Source organism: Ursus americanus, chromosome 8 (genome assembly GCF_024610735.1).
Source record: "Ursus americanus isolate L20-20 chromosome 8, mUrsAme1.1.p, whole genome shotgun sequence".
In the NCBI taxonomy this organism is placed as follows: Eukaryota; Metazoa; Chordata; class Mammalia; order Carnivora; family Ursidae; genus Ursus; species Ursus americanus.
The window spans coordinates 2570050-2592051 of NC_142134.1; the positions used below are offsets into that span (position 1 = coordinate 2570050).

The 22002-nt window shown below is 43.2% G+C and overlaps 1 protein-coding gene across 3 annotated transcripts in view; it reads left to right on the forward strand.

The window, feature by feature from the left end:
* Positions 1-2162: 2162 nt before the first annotated feature.
* The window catches only part of SLC39A8 (solute carrier family 39 member 8), a 73826-nt gene continuing 53986 nt past the window's right edge, over positions 2163-22002 (forward strand). The window contains exons 1-2 of one of the 3 annotated variants that reach the window (XM_045792564.2): positions 2163-2417; positions 3146-3624. In XM_045792564.2, the coding sequence (XP_045648520.1) occupies positions 3406-3624 (219 nt within the window). In that variant the 5' untranslated portion in view covers positions 2163-2417; positions 3146-3405. Of the gene's footprint in view, positions 2418-2564; positions 2723-3145; positions 3625-22002 lie in introns of those variants that run through there. The other 2 variants (XM_045792547.2, XM_045792554.2) reach the window with 2 other exon arrangements.

Below are 22002 nucleotides of genomic sequence, written 5' to 3' on the forward strand. Positions count from 1 at the left end.
TGTTATAAATCCCGCTGTCACACACTTGGTGTCAGGCAGCTCGCTGCTCACTGCACAGTCTGGTGCCCCCTGTGGTTGTTCAGCAGGGTCTCTCTCCTCACCCTTCTGCATCTCGGATTTCTATGCAGGTCCATCATCAAGCATAGATGCCTTTCAGGCTCTGAGTCTCCACATTCGGCTGCCTCTCTCTCCCTCCACCCATAGATGCCCTCCTATCTTCGCTCTGGCGCTGAGACCCCACACCAGGCCACTGTGGACACGGTCCCCTTCCAGCCTGGGCTCTGACAAACTGTACTGGGAAGGATGTTCCCCTCATCATACTTTTTCTTAAAAGACTTATGTATGTATGTATGTATGTATGTATGTATCTATCTATCTATCTATCTAAGTGGGAGAGAAAACATGAGTGGGGGAGAGTTGGGGGGCGACAGAAGGAGAGGGATAAGCGGACTCCTCACTGAGCAGGGAGCCCAGTGACAAAGACAAGGAGGGAGGGGCTCAATCTCAGGACCCTGAGATCCTGACCTGAGCCCAAATCAAGAGTTGGAGGCTTACCTGACTGAGTTACCCAGGGGCCCCTGGAGAATTGAACTTTTATTTCTCTTCTAGGAGTTTCATGTTTTGTTCTGAAAGAGGACTCCTAAACTAGGCATTTAGAAATAAGGTTGGAGTAGATACTTGTTCTTCTATCCCAATTTTCCTGTTTCATAGATGAGGGAATTGAACCTGTCACCAAGTTTCCCAGGTGACATTGTCAGAAAGAGAAAGCATCTTTCAATATCCTGGCTTGTGTTCTTGGCATGGTCCCTTAAATATGATCATTTAAAATTACTTAACCTTCAAGGCAAATTTCTGAGAGAAATTATAGTTATTAACATCACACTTTATATTTTAAACCGGAAGTCCTTTTTTTTCCAGTAATGATATTGCTGATAGAATGCCATATTTTGAGCCCTAAAATATTATCTGAGCAGTACGTTGGTGATTATATTTCATTAGAGTGAAAGATCTAGAAATTAGCCTTACCAATTTGGTAGTTAGTAACTTGTAATTTTCTGAATACTCTCTCTTAATTGCATGCTTAAATTATATTAACTGTATTTCGTGATGTTGCCACGCATGTTGCCTCTTACTTATTTTACTGTTTATTGTCTTTTGGGGTTGATGGGCAGACAAAATGTATGTATGTAGACATGAATGACCAATACAAACATTTTATTTAAAAAAATCCACAATACAAATTTTAATTATTTAAAACCCATTTTTATGTGTGGAAAATCCAGCATCTTAACGGTATTGTAGTTCAAGCCGGGAATACACAACTTGGGGGATATGAATGAACCATCTGAAGCATTCGTTAATTTCTAAGCATCACCTTGAGTCACTGAGGTCAAAAGGAAAAATAGGCAACAAACTACATTTAAGAATCCAATAAAAATCTCAGAGTCCCATCATTTGTTTAATTTAAGAGCTAAATTGTGACATGAACTTACTTCTGGCCCTTGGGTGAAATACTTGCCCTTTTTTTTTATCATTATAATTTCATAAATGATTAGTAACAAATATACAGATTGTATAATTGGAAGGGACACACCATGAAGATCATTTTGCTGATCTCCCTCCAAGGCAGGAATCCTTCTACCACTCGCCTGTGAGTTTGAACACTCTCAGTCAGGGAGAAATCACTATCCCTGAAAACACTTGTGCTTTATATTCTGCAGAAACCTTCCTCTCCGTGACCCTGCCCTGTTACTAGTTAGAATACAGTTAAACATTTTCCATACGATAGCCCTTCAGTTATGTCCACCTAGACCCGTATCCCCCTGGAATTTTCTCTCTCTGTCTCTATTTTTCACATTTACATTTAAGTTCCCCTTCCACATCTCCTTGCCTTTTTCTGCACTTAGTGTCTCTTAAAAGCTGCTGTTTTAGGAGGCTGTGCACTCTCGGACTCAAAGGCAAGAACAACACCTCGAATCCTTATTGTACTTAGCCATGGAGCAGTGAACCAAGATTTACTCTATTTCTGGACAATTATACCCACTAGACACAACCTTTGTCCCCAAACACCGCATTCACTTTACACAAGCTTGTTGATCTCACACCTAAGTCAGCTTTTCTTGAACCCTCATTTGAACAAACAAGCATTCATTCTGATCTGCGGATATCCTGTGCGGCGTCAGGAAGGGCCGACTTGGGCAGTGCAGGCTCAGTTAGCCCGCCACCACGGTGGAGATTTGGTTTCCTTTTTTTCCTCGGAGTTTACGAAGTAAGACAAAAAAGCAATTCCTGCTAATCTCTTAGACAATGCATGGGGCTCCAGCCTCTATTCCAGGAAGTTGGTTTCATCAAGGTAACAAAGAGACCACTGAGACCAGAAAGGAGGCTGGGGACACCGACACAGATGTGGCATTCAGGTAACCCCCCGGGGTGAGGGTGGAGAGCCAAGTCGGGTGAGGAATGCGCAGCGCCAGCGGCTCTGCGCCCCGGCGTGGACGCGCGCGGGAGTTCAGGCTGGGGGAGTGCGTGTCACCACTTGCCAGGGAGGCGGGGACAGGGCCCTCCTCTTATCTGTAAAGGGCGTAGGGCCGGTTCTCGGAGTTTCAGAGCTGACTTGCCAGAGATAGTGTTGAGAGAGAGACAGAGAGAGACACAGAGAGGCTGAGACTCACGTGGACACACAGACGCAGAGGCAGAAACAGGCAGACAGGAGAGGTGAGAGGTTAGTAGGCTAGTTTGCCAAGGCCAGCAAAGAGATCTGGGAGAGGGGGGGTCCCGTTGAGATGCAAAGTCCAGGACTCCGAAGGGGCTATTTCCGCAGCTCCTTGGGGACTGCCTATCTCACCGCGTCTGAGTTTGCTCTGAGGGAATTCAGCAGCAAGACAGGAAGAAGACGTGGGGCTCTACAGGGAGCGTGGTTTTAGTGCTTCCTAAAGAAATTGTTTGGTTTCGGGCTTTCTATCCGGGAGGAGCGTGTGTCACCACACTATGCAAATCCTAGGACATTTGCAAACCCGGCTCCGGGGCAGTTGGCCCCCTGCCCGGCCGGGCGTTCGAGGGCTGGGGCAAGGCAGTGCTCCGGGGGCTGGCCGGCGGGTGGCCCGCTGGTCTTTATCTCTGTCCCCCTTTGTCCTCTTTATCTTAGGCTCTCCAGGAGGCCCGGGGGCCCGCTCTGCTTATCGCTCCCCACCCCCGCTGCACCTCCACTTCAATGCTCCGCAGGTCACGGGCTGCTGCTCTTCCGAAGGCGGCGGAGGACCAGGGGCGCCCGCGTCAGGGCTGACTCGGACCCGCGCCGACGACGACGCCTGATCCGCGCGCCCTTGGGCACCGACGCCCGTGCGCCCAGAGCGTCCCGGTGCGCCCCAGCCCGTTTCAGGCCCTCGAGAGGCGGCCCCGGCCACGATGGCCCCGGGCCGAGCCGTGGCTGGGCTCCTACTGCTGGCGGCGGCGGGCATCGGAGGCACGGCGGTGGGGCCCGGGCTCGCCTTTAGCGAGGATGTGCTGAGCGTGTTCGGCGCGAATCGGAGCCTGTCGGCGGCGCAGCTCGCGCGCCTGCTGGAGCAGCTGGGAGCCGCCCCCGAGGAGGGTGTCGCCGAGCCCGGGCAGCTGCACTTCAATCAGGTACGCCGGGGGCCCCCGCGGCCCTTCCGGGCTCTCGGTGTCCGGGGACTTGCATTTGTATAAGAACGCTGTTTATTTGGGAAAAGTGAGGGAGGAAGAGTATCCATTTTTCAAGTGTGAGGCGGTAACTGATCGGTGGCACTTGATTTCCACCACACTGCGCTTTCTTTTACCAGGGTGTTTATAAAGGGCTGGTGGTGTTGAGGGAGCCAGAAATTGCAGTTTTACGCCTGATGAGCTGAGTGGTCAGACGCTTGTGGTTATAAAATTTTACAGAACAGTTTATGAAGTAGTTGAGGGCTGGAAGCACCTTATGAGATGCTTTTTAGATTGGAACGGCGTGCTTAAATCTTCCCAGCAAAGATAGTGGCTCACGTGCCACCCTCGCCAACAGTTGCTTGCTGGGTAAGAACTGCCGAGGAGATACAAGGTGCTTTTAGCATCCTCCCCAAAACTCCTCCCCACTTCTAAAAATTCAATGGACTCAGTGCTTTGATTTTCTTTTCCTTCTGCTCTTGTTTCAGTGACAACTGATGATGAACAGCAGTATGTAGTATTTTGCATAGTGTTTCCCACTTCTGGGCAATGTTAGTTTGTGTTAGAAAAAGTGTTTGAGTTCTGAGATGTTTGGGAAATACTGCATACTATGTATTCTCCGCTCAGGAAGTTAGCATTTCCCAACATATCTCATCTTAGATGCCAGATGGGGAAACTTTAATCAGGTAAAATCCTTGCTAATAAAATTATCGATAGGTTGGCATTCTTTTTATTAGAAATATCTTATCTCGATTAAAACATACGATACTGGAGAGGAGGTAGAACTTTCTGATGCCATGCGGGTGTCAGGGGCGACCTGCCTTTGCTCTGGAAGGGTTTCGTGGTCTGCTTACATATGTTCTTTACTAAACTATGTATAGTTCCCGTTCTGACATGATATTGCCTTTGGTTTAATGTCTGAGAACTTCTGTGTTGGAGAATTGAAATGCTCCCATAGTATATAGCTATTTTAGAAAATAAAGCAAACCCCTTCCTGAGTATTTTCTGTCTAGTTGCAGTCTCTTCTTTTCAAATAGGGGAAACAGCTGACTAAAGTATTCTAGGTAGGAGGAGGGGCGGTCCTATGCTTGGAAAGAAGTGTGGGGATTTTGCTTGCAGCTGCATATCTGTGGCCCACACATTGTTTTCACTTAAATTATCTTCTTATCTTGTCATGCCTGGAGGTGTAGATGAATTATAAAGTGACAAAAGACCCCTGAACCATCTGTTGGCAAAGACACTGGAAAATATGCCTAAATTTTTAAGGAAAATCAGATAACTTTATTAGCAATATGATCCCTAGTTTATGAGTAAGTCGATTTCCTGAATAAGTAAATTATATGTATGTTGACACTTTGTTTCTTATTCTCATATTTGCATATTTAACTGCCTTCATTATGGCATCTGTGGGCATCAAAAAGAGAGAGGAAGAAGCCCGTAATTACTTTGGAAACAAAGGGAAACTGAGGAAAGTTTATCACCTAATCAGGCCTAACAAACATCAACTAAACAGTGCTAAAGAAAACAATAGTCATCAGTTACGTGGTGACAAATGAAATGCCATTACAGAGAATCTACTAATTTGCTGGCATTCACATCTGCTACAGCAAGACACCATACAATTTGGAACAAAATTTAGAGCCATTAATCTATCTTTTTTTTTTAAGATTTGTTTATTTATTTGAAAGAGAGAGAGAGAGTGAGCCAGCACACATGAGTGGGAGGGACAGAGGGAGAGAAGGAATCCTAAGCAGAGCCCACGCTGAGTGCGGGCCTGCCAAGGGGCTTGATCTCACCATGCTGAGATCTGAGTCAAAACCAAGAGTCGGACACTTAACGACCTGAACCACCCAGGTGCCCCTTAATATCTCTATCTTAAAGAATGCAACTTCAATTTCCCCACCTTCCGTAAAGTAGAATAAAGAATACAAGGGCCTGTTGTGAGAAGCCTTTATGATTTTGAGAAAGGCTGAGAAAATAGAATTTATTTTGATGAGCCAGGGATTTATTGAATCTTCTAAGAGATCTATTTACAAAAGACATTCCTTTGGATGAGGGCTGTGATGTTTCTTAGGTCAACTTTTCTCAAGTAATAGATACCATACTTTGGAGATTTGTTAGACAATTTTGGAAGGGGGTTTCTAATTTTTTTTTTCAGTATCCCTAAGTACTATTAAATTAAGTTGTTCCTTTGGGAGACCAAAGTGACCCGAGTTCAAACTGGAGACAACAGAACAATTGAGTTTATCCTTCTGCTTCTTGTGGTTACTGAGGGTACAAAGAGCGGGTAGAAGAGGTGACCCCAGCAATGAGAACAGGGACCTCTTTGAGCTAATTGAGCCTCTGGAGCCCCAGGACTGGGTGTAAGTCTGATCTATCTCGGGGGTTCCTGGAATAAACAGGGGTACCCCAACTGAATGAATACCCTGGGTCAATGATTTAGGGGACAAATGGCCTCAGTGTTACCTTTTGTTTGTTCCGATGCTCTTCACTCATTTTCCAAATGTTCTTTTCTCTTCATTTTCTTTTCAAAGAAACCTCACCTCCTAGTTCTTAGGTGTAGACACTGGTTAAACAGCTTCATAAAAGAGAAGACTCTCATCCTCCAAATGATAACACGAAGCTGCAGGAAATGCGTCTACTCAGATAAATCAGCATGTGGGGGGGAGGGGGGCGGTTAGTAGGGGTGCTGGAGACATGGGGGGGTGGGTGCAGGAGGTTGGCATGTGAGGTGACCTTTGTTTCACCCATCGCCCAACCCTGTGCTTTTACTTCTCTTAACTCTTTTTTTTTTCTTTCTTGAGATGTATCTTGCAGCACATGTCCTGCTTTTGTTTTCCTTTTACATTCCTACACCCTGTTACCTGGACCTTGTTTTTAAACCTCTTCCAATTTATGTTCAGTCTTCCTAACACAACACTTGGAGTATGTCTCTCTCCTTTCAAAACTCAGCCAGGAGCTGGTTGTCTCTTTGCTGGTGAAGTTTAAATCCTGTGACTGGCATTCAAGGCCTCCATTCCTCAAGGTTGACCCTGAGATGCCAACCTATCTCTCTAGACCTAGCACTCACTAAACTATTTGCTCTTCTGTGAATTCACCTGAAACTTTTGCACAGCCACTTCCTAGCTCATTGTCTTCCTTGTACCTTTCCTGTTTCCAACTAGAAAGTCCTTTTCCTTGAATTACCCTCTCAAAATTATACATTTTTGAAAGAACAGCTAAACACCTCCTTAAAACCTTTCTAGGGCATCACAGCCAGCACCGATTCACTGATTTCTCTCTTTTTTGAATTCCTGAAATATTTTTTATTATGGTACCTACACTTAACTATTCATGTGTTCGACAAATACTTTGAGTGACTACTATACTCTAATTAAAGTGGTCATTTTTAAAGTAGAAATCTGATCATATCACTCCTCTTACTAAAGCAATTCAACTCCTTCAAGATAAATTTCAAACTTTTTTCCCCCATATTGTTTATTTATTTGTTCGACAGAGAGAGAGACAGGCAGCGAGGGAGGGAACACAAGCAGGGGGAGTGGGAGAGGAAGAAGCAGGCTCCCAGTGGAGCAGGGAGCCCAATTCGGGGCTTGATCCCAGGACCCTGGGATCGTGCCCTGAGCTGAAGGCAGACACTTAACAACTGAGCCACCCAGGCGCCCCTCAAACTCTTTAATGTGGCTTAAGCCCTTTTGTGATCTGGTTCCTGTATATTTCTCAAGCCCTTGTTCCTGGTTCTCCCTGTATATCTGCTGATGCTTCAGCTATCAGTCAGACATTATTTCTTCTGAGAAGCCTTTCTTGATCTGCACAAGGGTTTAGTAGGAGCCCCTTCTTTGTGATCCTGTGTTAATTGATGCCTATGCAATGATAATATATTATCTGTTGTGATTATATCATAATATTATAAAATGTAAATAATTTCATGCATTACAATTTTCTGTTTTTATACCCCTCCAGCCCCTGCAACTGACATATACACATACGATTTTCAACAAATTGAAGGGTTTGACCTGACCCATTTCTAGGGGCTAGTATAGTGCCTGGTATGTAACACATATTTTATGTATTTTTTGAATGAATGAGTGAAGATTGTTTAATACTAGTAATATAGTTTGGGTTCTCCTGTGGCATTACAGTTTATTGAGGGAGGTATGACATACAAACACATAACTATGATAATGCACAATAGTATGATATGTCTAATTAAAGAATTGCAAACGAAAGTGGAACAGGGACCAGCCATGTGTTTTCAGAAAATTCATCTGCATGAGAGTGTGAAATGTGTTGGGTTGGGTCTAGACGGAACGAAGGAGGAGACTACAGTTGTTTGCTAATGTGATGATTGCTTGAGCCTGGAGACAGTCAAGAGGTAGCATAAAGGCTCTGCTTCTTGTAGAAGAGCAGGCAAAAAAGCTCCCCCTGGCCCCAGATAAATATCTTCTACTTCAATCTCTTGCCTATATTGTCATTTGACTCTTGTTAAATCTTTTCCTTCGTTAGCTTCCAGCCTAACAATGCCAGTGGGAGAGGCAGTGAGGTAACTGTTGCCTTTTTATTTCACTGGATGGCCAGGCCAGCAGTGTGTAGCCAACAGAAGGGGTGTGCGTGTATTCATTACATATGTGTTGTTCTCTATCGTACTTTGTCCTGGGGGGAGGGTAATGGTGGGTTAGATGAGGGAGGCTGTGGGAACCCCTGACATGGACAGAGGAGAGAAAGAACATCTGTTCTTTTTTTTTTTTTTTTTCCCCTTTGACCTTTATGTTCTGAGAAATGGTGGGGGGAATCTAGGAATGCCTTCCGGCCTGCTTGTTCAGGTGAGAAATGAAGGGAGAGACAGAAGGGCAGGACAGAGGGCGAGGCTACATTTAGGTCTCTGCTTGCTTTTCCTTCAAGACAATGTATCTATTCTCATCTATTATATCACTCTCATCTCAGTTGACAGTGTACAGTTAGGTCATTGTTTCCAAGAGGTTTTGGGAAAATGAAGGACGCTCATAATTCATTTGACTATGATGTCAAGAGCTTAGTTTGCCTGCATGCCAGGTATGATTGGGATCCGTGTGGGAAAATGCTCTTTCTTTCCATAGCTAACTACCCTGAGAGTCACATGCTCCCTTTTGTACATATCATAAGTAATTATATCTAGGAATTTATTGGTCTTTTACTATGTGCCATATCTCTTAACTGATTTATTTGTATTATCACATTTCATCCTCACAACAATCCTGTGATAATGGCACCATTATTATCTTCATTTTACACATGAGGAATATGTGGTACAGGAAGGTTAAGTAACTTGACCGCTGCCACACAGTAAGGGATAGCTCCGCAGGCAATCCTAAGTGCTATGCCGCCGTGGATGTTTTGAATTATAGTCTTGAAAATCATACTTTCTCTAGCCAGGGCAACTATTACTCCAGAGTTTGAACTATGAATAGAAGCCACTCATCATTGATCACAATCAGCTTATCCATTCCTTAGTCACATGACTGTGCCAAGACTATAGAAACCACAGTGGTGATAATGGGTCCTTTTCCTTGGAGAGTTTCTAATCGAAACAAGAAATAAGACGGAGACTTGTGAAAGGTGTGCAAGGCAAAACTGCGTAGTTAAGTAATCACTGGGGAAATATGGTGAGAGAGATCATTAGACTGGCTGTGATTTAGCCGCCATAGGAACCCTGGTGACAGCACGTGCTGCTGGTTTAGAAGGAAGACTGGGTGAGCGGAATTCCTAACTCTGATGGTGGCCAAGTCTGTGCTGCGACGAACAGGAGAGGGCAGAGGTAAAAACTTCTTTCCTTAACGGGGATAGATCTTTACTCCCCACAAAGGATGTTTGCAGCAGAGTAGCCGGGTGGGAGATTTGCCGGTTTTATGCTTTTCAGGAGTCACGCCGTATTCCTGTTTCCCGATGAGACCCATCCTGGGAGATGCTGAGGGGCGGGCACTTCATTTTCCTATCATAAAAACCATTGCACTTCAACTATGACTGTAGTGTAAGAGTTTTTTTTTTCCTTAAATTTAAGGAAATTTAATGAATCCTCTGTGTTATCCGTTCCTTTTGGTGGTAGTGGGGGTTGGGGGAGAAAAATAGGACTCTAAATAGGAATGGAAAATGAGGCCTGAAGTTGAGAGAGATTGATATTCCTCGGGGAAAAGAAAAGTAACCCCTTTATGAAGGCAGCTTAATGTGGTTGGTAATAAGAGTCTGCAAGGTACTTATATTCAGAGTGGCATTTCCCCAAGGGACTGTCCCTATTGCTAGGTGCAAACAGTTAATATTAGGATCATTTACCAGACAATTTATTAAAAAAAAAAAAAAAGAATGTTACTGACCTCTAGACCACCTAAGAAACTGTAGTTTTCAGAAAGTTTTCCCATCCCCAGCTCCAGATAACAGTAGGTTCTTCCTTGTAATTGAAACTAATTAATTTATTCTCAAACTATTCCCAGTTGTCTGTTTCAGGAGCCAAATGGGTTCGCCAAGTCTTGAGATTTATTCTATAAAGAAATGAAACTATTATTGAATTACCTTTGTGATGATGGGATTTGGGAGTGTAGAAAATGTCCAGAATGGAGCCTTGTTTCAGTTGGTTTCTGCCTCCTTCCAAAGATCCTCTGTTGTTTTTCTTGGCCTGGAGTTTAAGGAGAACAAAAACAAAAATCTGTGAATCTAGATCAAAGGTGTTAACCTGAAAAGTAGTATTTTACCTTCCAAGTCCCAATATTTAATACCTTGACTTTTTTATAACTAACTGGATGGCTAGAGAACAAAACCAGGTGTGCACTGATAAGGCCTCTAAGGCTTTAGTTCTGTGAACCTAGCTCAGAAATAATCCAGAGTCGTCCTCGATTTATCTGGTGAGCTCCTTAGATCTCTAACGATAGTAGAGAATACAACATAATGGTTAACAATTTGGCCTCTGGAATCAAACAGACCTGGGCTGAAATTCTAATTCTGTCACTTATTAGCTGGGGAATCACAGGCAAGCCACTTAACTTCCTTAATCCTTAGTTTTGACACCTGTGAACCAAAAAAAGTGAACCTTATTCATAGGATGGTGGTTTGAACTAAAAAATAAGAACAATAATAACATTTACTGAGCAATCATATAGTTCAGGCACTTATATATTTACTGCATTACATGTAGTAATTCAAATAAGATTTTTTTCATTGCCTGTATTACTTCAAATCATAAATAACAAGTAAGACAATACATGTAAAACACATATTGCCAGGCTCAAATATATGCCCAATGCATAGTTATTATAATGCTGTGTTACTTGATGCAGCTGTACTGTTCTTAACAAAATTGTCCTGCACTGGAGGCCAGAGTGCCCCAGGGTCAGTCCACTTACAGAGGAAAACAGTGCTATAAAATGACAGCGAGGATTAGTGAGATGAAAAGTTCAGTGAGCAATGTGTCAGTCCAGTAACTTCGGTTTCACTGTTAGTTTCCATGACAACTGTCACCTCAAGAGGCCTTTACCTTTTGCCTCTGCTTCCCTTTGATCAAACACTCCTGATAAATTCCTAAATATGTAAACGTTTGGTGTGTAGGCTAATGAGATAATATTGAGTATTTCAATATGCATTGAAAGTATGGACATTTCCTCTCCTCCAGATTACTTCTGAGGCTACATTTAGGAGTTGGCTCTATTTTATTACTCTTGTCCAAAATTTACGTCACTCCTGAAGTGTGAATGGTTGGGAGCCGGTGTTCTACTTCCAGAAATTGATGCAATTGTGGTTTGAAGTTTAGATTTACTTCAGGATCTCTGTATGGGTTTGACAAGCTGACAGAATCCAGGGCCCCTTCACGTCTAGCTGGCCTTGTTAGTTGAAAGCAGGTAAGAAAACAGAGGCTGCTTTGGTCTCACTGGAATAAGTGAGAGATGTAAGGTGCCCAGACTTCAGACGAAAGGGAGCGGTAAAATCAGGAGGCCGGTTCTGGGTTGGGTCGCAGATTGATCCTGCTTTCTATACATACTGAGCACGTGTGCAAACACAGTCTCTTTCATTAAGCAGTGCATGCTCTTGATGATACCGGCTGACCGACTTTGTCTAGCACGTCATGATGCTGCACGTTCTCTTTCGGGTCAGGGGTCTCAGAGTTTAGGGCTATTCTTTGCTTACTTCACCTACACACCTTAAGAAGAAAAGCTAGACATTGCCTCTATTCCTAATCTTGAGATGAATGCCAGTTAAGGAAATACTATTTTTTAAAAATTATTATTATTATTATTTTTAGAGAGAGGCAGAGAAGAGAGGGAGGGGCAGGACGAGAGGGAGAGAGAGAATCTCATGCGGGGCTTGATCTCAGGATCCTGAGATCATGACCTGAGCTGAAATCAAGAGTCCGGCACTTAACCGACTGAGCTGCCCAGGTGCCCCTCCCCCCCCCTTTTTCAGTTGAGGATGTATTCTTAGTAGGAGACCTGAGCTGAAATCAAGAGTCCGGCACTTAACCGACTGAGCTGCCCAGGTGCCCCTCCCCCCCCTTTTTCAGTTGAGGATGTATTCTTAGTAGGACCCTCACCCTAGGAGAGGAAGCAGGTTGTGTCTTAAGGGGAATGAGGTCAATATTTACGGAGTACTTATCATGTTCCAGGCACTGTGCTCAGTGCTTCCTTACGCTCCGTCCCGTTAACCCTCCTAATCTCGCAGGAAAGCCAGTCTTGGCTAAGTTAAGTACCCCACTCAGAGTCATAGCTCCGAAGTGGCAGAGTGAGCGTTCCACTCCAGGGTGACTGGACTTCACGACCTGTGCCCTTTCCACTTCTGCTCCTCAGCCTGAAGAATACCATCCCAAGGAGGGGCTGGTTGATTTTCCAAAAAACCAAGTGTCCCCTACTGTCATCCATGTGCCTGGATGTCAGGGTAAAAGTGATGGGAGCTTCTTGAAGCCACTGGGAACTGTATCGTCATTTGAAGTAGGAGCGTGTTCTCTGCTGATATTACTCTGGTTTCAGTAAAACAAGAAAAAAGTTATTATTATTTTTTCCCCTTACTGATGTTGTTTCTGCAGTAGTCAGGGTTAGCTCTAAAACCTGACGTAGGTCCCTTCACAGCCACTTTTCAACCTTACGGTGCTGTTTCCTGATTATTGGCATTTGATACTCAAAACAGTATTGTGAGAGAATGAAGACATATCCGTTTCCCCAGAAACTGAGACACAAGTAAGTCATTTGGCGGAAGACACCAAGTGTCTAAATTGATCTGGGAGAACAGACATTCCAAGTTCTAATGCCCATTTCTTCTCCATTGTTCTGGAGGCAGATGCTGTGTTAGTGGGGCCACTGTGCTGTGAATCCCCTGAGTATGTCATGGTCTTTGTGCCCCGCTTTCTGTATGTAACTGGACAGTGGGAATACTTGAATTTCCATACCATTTCCACACCTTTCTATCCCTCCACAGCACACTGTGCTTCCAAGAAATTATCCTGCTGGGCATCACCCAGAACCTTCTTATGCTAAACACAGTGGGCGCTTCTCAGGCCTCACCTCTCTCTAGTCGAGTCGGTGGTGTGGAGCACGTCCTACTTGAAACACATCCTTTTCTTGCTGGCAACTGTGCGCGCCTTGCTTTTCTTACCTCTCTGCTTCTTTTCCGTTTCAGTGTCCTTTGCTCATCCTTTAACTACTGATGTTCCTCGGGGTTCTGTCTCAAGTCCTCTTCCCTGTGATTTTACACACTCTCTCTGCACAACCTCAGTCTTTCCTCTGCTGGCAGTTGTCACTCGTCTGGAGATGTGCTGTAAGGAGAGAGCTGGGTCCAGATTTCTCTCTTGAGGGCTGGCCTGGCACATCCCGTTGCCCATTGATGCACAACTCTCTCTCCTCCCCAGCTCAGCGGCTCTAAACTTGTTCCACACTGAGCTCATCAACTCTAACCTTTCTCCCTCACAACCTCCTGGTAATCCCGGTCTGCCGGTCTCAGTGATCAGCATCACCATCTGCTTGGTGGGTTGACTTAGCTGAAAACTGGATGTCATTCTTGACATCCCCCCCAACCCGGACCGCAATCGCACCTAAGTCCTGTTACTGTAACATCAACATACTCCTGACTCGATCTCTCTAAACTCCAGGTTCTCTCTTGTCTAATGGGGGTAATTCTACCTACTTGATGGATTGTTGTGGAGATTAAATGAGTTAAATGAGGCCCTGCAGTAATAGTCCTGCCCCCATATTTCTCCAGCCATATTTCTCTTTTTCCTTTGCATCTCAGCTTAGCTATTATTTTCTCCTGGAAGCCTCTGACAGTCGCATAACTTTAAGGTGGGTTAATTATCCTTTCTTCACATTAAGGGATCCTACCCTAGCTCTTATCAGTCCATCCTGTAGTTACTTATATTTCTATCCAAACCCAGCAGTAGTCTGTAAGATCTGGGAGCTTAGGGGCTAGGCACATTTCAACCACTTTCTCTTTTTCTGTAACTAGCATAGTATCTGGCATTTAGTAGGTATTCAGGAAATATTTGTTGAATGAATGACAACTTACACCTTTTAACACTAAATTTGATACTGACATATTAACATAACTTTTAAATCAGCCTAGATGTCTCACTTAATTCAAGGTAAACCAGCAATTCCTTTATTTGTTGCAGACAAAATTTTAAAATTGTATAAAAGAAATATGTTAAAATACAACCTGTATTATTGAAGTAGAAGGAAATAATAGTTTTTATTCCTTCTAATTTGTGAATTTTGTCAGATTTTTTTTTCTCATTTAGACTTGGATTTTCCCCATAGCTTATAGTTATAATTTCTAGGGCAAGTTAGAAATGTTGATGTCAGTATAGCTTATTTGTAGTATCAGGGCCACACCGAGCTGGTTCTAGGAGAGTTTCCTGGCCTGAGCAGAGAAACTCGTGGTTGGAAAATTTGGCTTTTCAGAGGTAAATGACTGGTAAATGACTCTCAGGTTATTCAGTTGTATTTCTCAGAATTATACTCAGGTACTGTGTGCTAGTTTCTAATTGTTTTTCATCCACCCTTCTTTCCTTAATCTGGCAAATTAATGATTGTTTTAAGTTGAGCATCTTACATGTCCAAAGCCTTGGTAGGGGTTGAAGAAGATAATAAAAGGAACGCATGCATCCTTTCTAGATCTTGTTAAAGAGATATCCATTTTCACGAACAGTTGATAATACACAGAAGCTCACAGTGAACACCAAAACTACTGTGGGGGTAGAGTCTGGTGGGCACAGTAGTATTAAGCAGAGGAGGCAGGGCCAAATGCCGGCACAGGTAGGAGTTGGGTACTTTGAGAGGGGATACATCAGCCTTCGAGGTGGGGGGCGGGGGACATGCCAAGTCACAGTGAAGGTGAAATACAAGACTTATTAAAACTTTTATTAGAATAGAGAGTTCAAGCATGCTTTTGGAGGATGGTAAAGGGAGTAAGGAAGATTTGAGACAGAAAATTGAAGTTCTTCAGTGTTCGGACTTTAGATTCTTGGCAGAAGAGAAGTTTTTTGTTTTTGTGTGGGGAGCCAGTTTGAGTAGAAGAGTGACTATGGCAGTTTTCAGCAGAAACCATCTTATGGGGATGCAGGATAAACAGGGTGAGAGGTATATTAGATAAGATCGACTAGAAGCTCCCAACTTGTCAGTTAAGTGGTATATAGGGCCTATGTGTCATTCTTACGTGCTGGTCCAGTTTGTGCCCTTTTGGACTCTTAAAAATTATCGAGAACACCAAAGACATTTAGTATATGTGGTTTCTATCTATTGATATTTACCATTATAGAAATTAATGTTGAGAAAAATTTTAAATATCTATTTAACATATTAAAAATAACATTAATAAGCCCATATCATGTTATCATTTTGATGGAAACACAACAGTTTTTTCCATGACAAAAAATTAGTGAGAAGAATGACCTTGTTTTACGTTTTTGCAAATCTCTTCAATATCAGGCTTACTAGAAGGCAGCTGTATTCTCATATATGAGTCCCCATTCAATGTGTTGTGACATATGTCACATAGCCTCTGGAATATCCACTGCTCACTCATAAAAGAATGAAAGTGAAAAAGGAAAATGCAGTCTTAGTATTATAATAAAAATAAGTTTGACCCTCTATATTCTCTGGAAGGGTTTTGGTAACCCCTAGGGGTCCCTGGATCACACTTTGAAAACCACTGTGCTGAAGGATTGTGACGGATAAGGTCATTCATTGTATGCAGAGGTGAGATGACTTTAAAGGATGAGCTCACTCCTGGTGGCATTTGCCCAGCCCTGCCTGGACAACAGTCATACCTTCTACACCTTAACCCCAGAGGGACTGAGTGGGAGGCCCTTGGTGAACAGCAAGGCCCAAAGACTTTTTGATCCTGGCAGCAAATGGGAGAGGGCCATCTTCACAGGTGATGGAAATAGGGTAGCTTCTGCCATCTGGAGGCAGGTCTGGGTCAGAAAGTCAAGAATCCAGACGGCATGTCTGTGCTCTGATAACATGACAGGCTTTTAGGGGTGAGAGGGCCTTGAGAAACTGAATGTGGATGAGACAGGACTGAGAAATATGTCAATAGCTATGGTAAAATCAGAAAACTTTGTAAACCTCTTCTAAAAATTGTATCATAGCTTTTAAAATTCCTTTTTCTTTAGTAAAAAAAGAAAAAAAATTCCAGCTTGTCTTGTGTTTAGGGGAACCCAGAAAAAGATTTAAGAAACTCCTCATGATTTAACTTTATTTTTCTAATCGAGGTAAGAATACATATATATTGTCTAAAACTTTGGCAAGTACTGAGAAACAGAAAGTAAAAAATAAAAATCACCCATAATTTTGTCACCCTGAGGTAAATACCACTAATATTTTGCAGCATACACCTCCAGATTTTATTTAACCTTATTCATAGCAGTGATGTCACTCTATGCATATTGTTTCATGATAATCTGATTCCCTGAACAATGTTTCATAAAACAAGGTATCTTCTTTAAATAGCATATCTAGAAAAGGCCCTTTTGGTCTCTGCTTACGGAGTAGTTTCGAGAGTGAATGTGAACGTGTGCACGTGTGTGTGTGTGCATTCATGTGTCTGTGTGTATGCGTGTGCATTCGTGTGTCTGTGTGTGTGCGAGTGCATTCGTGTGTCTGCGTGTGTGCATTCGTGTGTCTGTGTGTGTGCACGTGCATTCATGTGTCTGTGTGTGTGCATTCGTGTGTCTGTGCGTGTGCATTCGTGTGTCTGTGTGTGTGCATTCATGTGCCTGTGTGTGTGCATTCGTGTGTCTGTGTGTGCGCGCGTGCATTCGTGTGTCTGTGCGTGTGCATTCGTGTGTCTGTGTGCGTGCATTCGTGTGTCTGTGTGTATGTGCACGTGCGTTTGTGTCTGTGTGTGTATGCATGTGTCTGTGTATGTGTGCGTGCATTTGTGTGTCTGTGTGTGCATTCGTGTGTCTGTGTGTATGTGCGTGTGCATTCGTGTGTGTGTATGTGCGAGTGCATTCGTGTGTGTGTGTGCGCGCGTACATTCATGTGTCTGTGTGTGTGCGCGTGCATTCATGTGTCTGTGTATGTGTGCATACATTCGTGTGTCTGTGTGCACATGCATTCATGTGTGTGTATGCGTGTGCATTCATGTGTCTGTGTGTGTGCATTCGTGTGTCTGTGCACGTGCATTCGTGTGTCTGTGTGTGTATGTGTGCATGCATTTGTGTGTCTGTGCACGTGCATTCGTGTGTCTGTGTGTTTATGTGTGCGTGCATTTGTGTGTCTGTGTGCACGTGCATTCATGTGTCTGTGTGTGTAAGTGTGCATGCTTTCATGTGTCTGTATGTGCGTGTGCATTCATGTGTCTTTGTATGTGCGCGTGCGTTTGTGTCTGTGTGTGTGCATTCATGTGTCTGTGTGTGTATGTGCGTGTGCATTCATGTGTCTGTGTGTGTATGTGCGCGTGCATTCGTGTGTCTGTGTGTGCGCGTGCATTCGTGTGTCTCTGTGTATGTGCGCGTGCGTTTGTGTCTGTGTGCATTCATGTGTCTGTGTGTGTATGTGTGCGTGCATTCATGTGTGTGTGCATTCGTGTGTCTGTGTATGTGCATGTGCATTCGTGTGTGTGCGCGTGCATTCATGTGTCTCTGTGTATGTGCGCGTGCGTTTGTGTCTGTGTGCATTCATGTGTCTGTGTGTGTATGTGTGCGTGCAGTCATGTGTCTGGGTGTGCACTCGTGTGTCTGTGTGTATGTGCGTGTGCATTCGTTTGTCTCTGTGTGTGTGCATTCGTGTGTCTGTGTGTATGTGCGTTTGCATTTGTGTGTCTCTGTGTGTGTGCGCGTGCATTCATGTGTCTGTGTGTGTGTGCGCGCGTGCATTCATGTGTGTGTGTGTGTGTGTGTGTGCATTCTGGGTGGGAATGCAGCAGCACTGGGGTGGCTTCAGTGAGAAGCATAAGAAAACTTGAGGGAAAAATGGAAACATGACTCAGGAAAACAGAGTCAGGAATCACTTGATTAGCCATTTCCTAAACCTAGAGATCACTTGTTTAGAATGTTTTTTGCTCAAACCTTAGAAAAGTCTATCTCATCTTGGTAAAATTGTATTGAGAAAACTTTGGAGAGGAAATCAAGAGGGAAAAAGTTCAAGAGATTGTTGGTAAGTGTGACTCAGTGCATATAAGCGTTGAGCAATATCAAGGAGGTTCAGAAATGGTACATACTCACATTCCTTGTGCCTAAGGTGTGGTAGTTCCATTATTGCATCAGTAACACATCTGGAAGTTGTGTTCTCCATCGCTCTCACTTTGAACACTCCTGCTGCCAGTGTGGGCATGCTGCCACTGGTTGTGACCTTGTGCAATCACCCTGGAAAGGATGGGACCGTTCACTTGTTTCAGGGTCATAAATGGCCCCCCAATTATTTAACTCAAACTACCCTTTTGACATTTAAGTATTTAAGTTGTTCTTTTAGGAACTTCGGCTAGTTGCCATATTTGAAACACTCTTATGTATATTTCACTTTCTGCACTTGTTTACTTTTTTCTAATTTTGTTTAGGTTACTACTATGAACTTAAAATATTTTTGCAGTTGGCTTTTAAAAATACTGTGACGACGAGTGAGGCATTCATTCATGCATTTACTCATTCATTCATTCATTCAACAAGTATTTACTGAGCCCTTTCCTACTACATAATTATTTTGGATTTTCACCTTTTCCTCCTCTTAATATGTTCCTAGCAAACTATGGTCAGTTGTACTGGTCTCATAGTCTAGTATGGTTATGGGATGGTAGCTTGCGTGGATGAATTAACCAGTTGGCTTCTCTGCTTGAGCTGCAATAACACTAACTTTAAAATAGGAACAGGGAAGCAAAGCATTCAAAATGGCACACATCCAGGTATTCTAGGTTGGATGAACCTGTTACAGGAGGACTTCATGGCAGTGTCAGCGGCCATTCATAGGTGGCAGATTCTGGGCTGCCTGCTGCTTGAGTGTGGTCGGTGTGCCTGCCCAGCATGCCTGTTTGGGCAATGGGTAGGAGGGCTATTTGAAGGGCAAAGAATCACAACCATCATTCATTTCCTTCTTAATTCTCACCATGGTAAGAAAACAACCTTCGATTGTTTTCGAGATCTCTCTTTGGGTATAATGGCTAAATATGATCTAAGAGTAATTTAACTCTATGACTCAAGTCACTTTAGGGGCAACAAATATACTCCTCACCAGGCTCTAAATGGTTCTTTCTTTTATTATTTGTGTTCTTTTCTGTGTTCAACCAACAAAACATAGGGGTATAACAGCAAGAGTATGGGCTTAGAAGTCAGAAAATGCACAAAGACGTTGGTCTGAATTCTGTTGTTAACAGTTATAAGTTGTTTCATCTTGGACAACTTACTTTTCTAAGACATGATTTCTTCATCCCAGATTTCTCCTTAAATCTACTTTAGTAATTGATGTGGGGATTAGATGAATGTAGCTTTTCTGTGCTTCTCAGTACTCCTATAATAACTATTGTCTATAAAATTCATTTGTCAACTAATCACATACTTACTTGCATTGCTGATTTCTGCCTAATGTGAGTTTTTGTGGCTCCTGTCTTATCTCTCCAGCCAGCAAAAGCACTGAGCCAACATTTCGGGCTCAGCACATGCATCTTGTTCTTCAGGAAGCCTTCCTAGACCTCTTCCCTCACAATAGCTTGCACATATCTTTACTATTCCCCTTCCTACATTGCACTATAGCTGTAGCATTTGTATACATATGTTTTGTCTACTGAAAGGCAAGCTTATTGTCGTATTCTCAGAACCTATCAGAACACCTGGCCCAGAGAAGATATGATCAACCTGTGTTTGGTGAATGAATACGTGAATGACAGTGAGGGAGGAGTGGGACTGGCTTTGATGATAATAGCACAGATGAAGATTTTGGGTTGATTCTTATTCAAACTTTTACCAGTTGCATCTCTTCAAAGAACAGGAGATGAGTCATTCACTTGGGGTCTGGGAGAGAATGAGTTGTTTGGCTTTCATCTCCGCTCCATGCATGGCAAGTTCCAGAAGGTAGCTGTCGTTCTTGCCATAAAACAACAGGTGTGCAGGGCAAGGTAGGGTAGAGGAGTCACTAAAAGAAAAGAGGTTAGACAGGGCTCTTTCAGATTTGGATTCTAATTCCAGTTTTACCCTTGGCTCCCCTGGGGCTCAGGAATGAAGTTTAAAGTTTGAGTGGATCAGTTACTTGACATCCTAAGTGACAGCCTGGACTAGATGTTTCATTCTAATTTTGATTGTCCCTGAGTTTAAGTGCATTACAAGGTACTCTCTCTTCCTACATTTACCCTCATAAGAGAGAACACAGCCACAGCTAGCAGTGTCCGTATTGGATTTGTGAATTGCTCAGCTCCCACAGCAGCACAGTTCATGGAAAAACAGAATCTGAAAGCATCTTTGGGATGACTTTTCAATGGGATGATATTTCCCTTCTGGTGTGGTGTGAAGGCCTTGGCACAGCGGGTGTGGGATCAGGTGGTCATAGCGTTCCTTATTATTTAATCTGTGCCATTTGACAAGAGAAAATAGCCTCTGTGTTGAGAAAAAGAAGAATGGAGAAAATTTAAAGAGTGGAAAAGCTTTTTTTTTTTTCTTTTCCCATAGGTTTCGGATGTAGCATTCATTTCCTAGCTTTGAAAATGTCTTTTGAATGATTACTTTATATATCAATCAGGACTTTTTCATTTGTAAGTGAAAAAACTCAATTTTAATTAGCTTAAGTCACAAAGGGAATTCATTGTCTCAGGTCACTGAAGAGTCAGACTCGAGGCATAGCTGTATTCAGGGGATTAGCGATGGTGTTAGAAACCTGTCTCTATGCATTAGTTCACCTTCTTTCACATGCTAGAAAAATGGCCTAAGCAAATGCCAGACTCATAGCAATCGCAGTCAAAAAGATTTTTTCCAGTAGCTCTACCAGACAGTGGACAGGTCTGGGTCACATGTTCCCTGGTCAGCCCGAACTACATCACAGGGAAGGAGGCCCCCGCGGCAGGAAGGTGGTCTGTTACTGGATGATGGGGACCCCGGGCAGGCAAAAACAACAGGAATTCACTACATTTTTCTGGCCTAGATGGTTTCTTCTGTTTGGGGGCTTATCTTGCTCTTTCTTGTTCTCTGGCTCTTTTTGGTGCTTTTGCACAAATTATATATGTGTTCCCAAAGTTTTTCTCTTCTTTCCGTACCCTGTCTCCTGATGATCTCCCTTCCCGCTCATCTCTTATCTCCTCACAGAAGCCAGCTGCGTCCTTATCTCTGGCCTCTACCTTTCTTAGAAAAAACTCACTCATCATTTCCATCTGGTGTCCCACAGGCATTATCATTTAAAATGTCTAAAACCAAACTGGCCACTATCCTCCCCAATGTGTTTCTTTTCTGAGGTCCCCCAATCACACCGGTGGCAATAGCCTCTATCTACTTTCTCGGAGGTCTAACCTCAAAGTTGTTTTTGAAATTTTCTCTGCATATCGTTTCTCCCATATAGGAACTTTTCTAGTTCTTTATCATTATGTTTCATGAATTTATCACTTTTTCTCTGGTTTTGTAGATCTGGGTGTGCTATTTATGTCCACCACAATTACTCAGTTTCTTGATGGAGGGTCTTAGGACTTACTTACCTTTGTGTGATTTCTTTCTTGGTTGTCATCCCTCAGCTTCCCCCACCTTCCCTTTCTCCCATCAGTATTATATGCCGACTTTTATGATTCCAGAAATATTTGTTGAATGAAGGAAAGCATTTATGCAATGCGTAGTACAGTTACATGGTTATGATACTGGTAGCATAGCACAACAGTAGTTGAAGCGATAAAGACAGATTTTATTCAAGAACTATTGCAGTAGGGGAA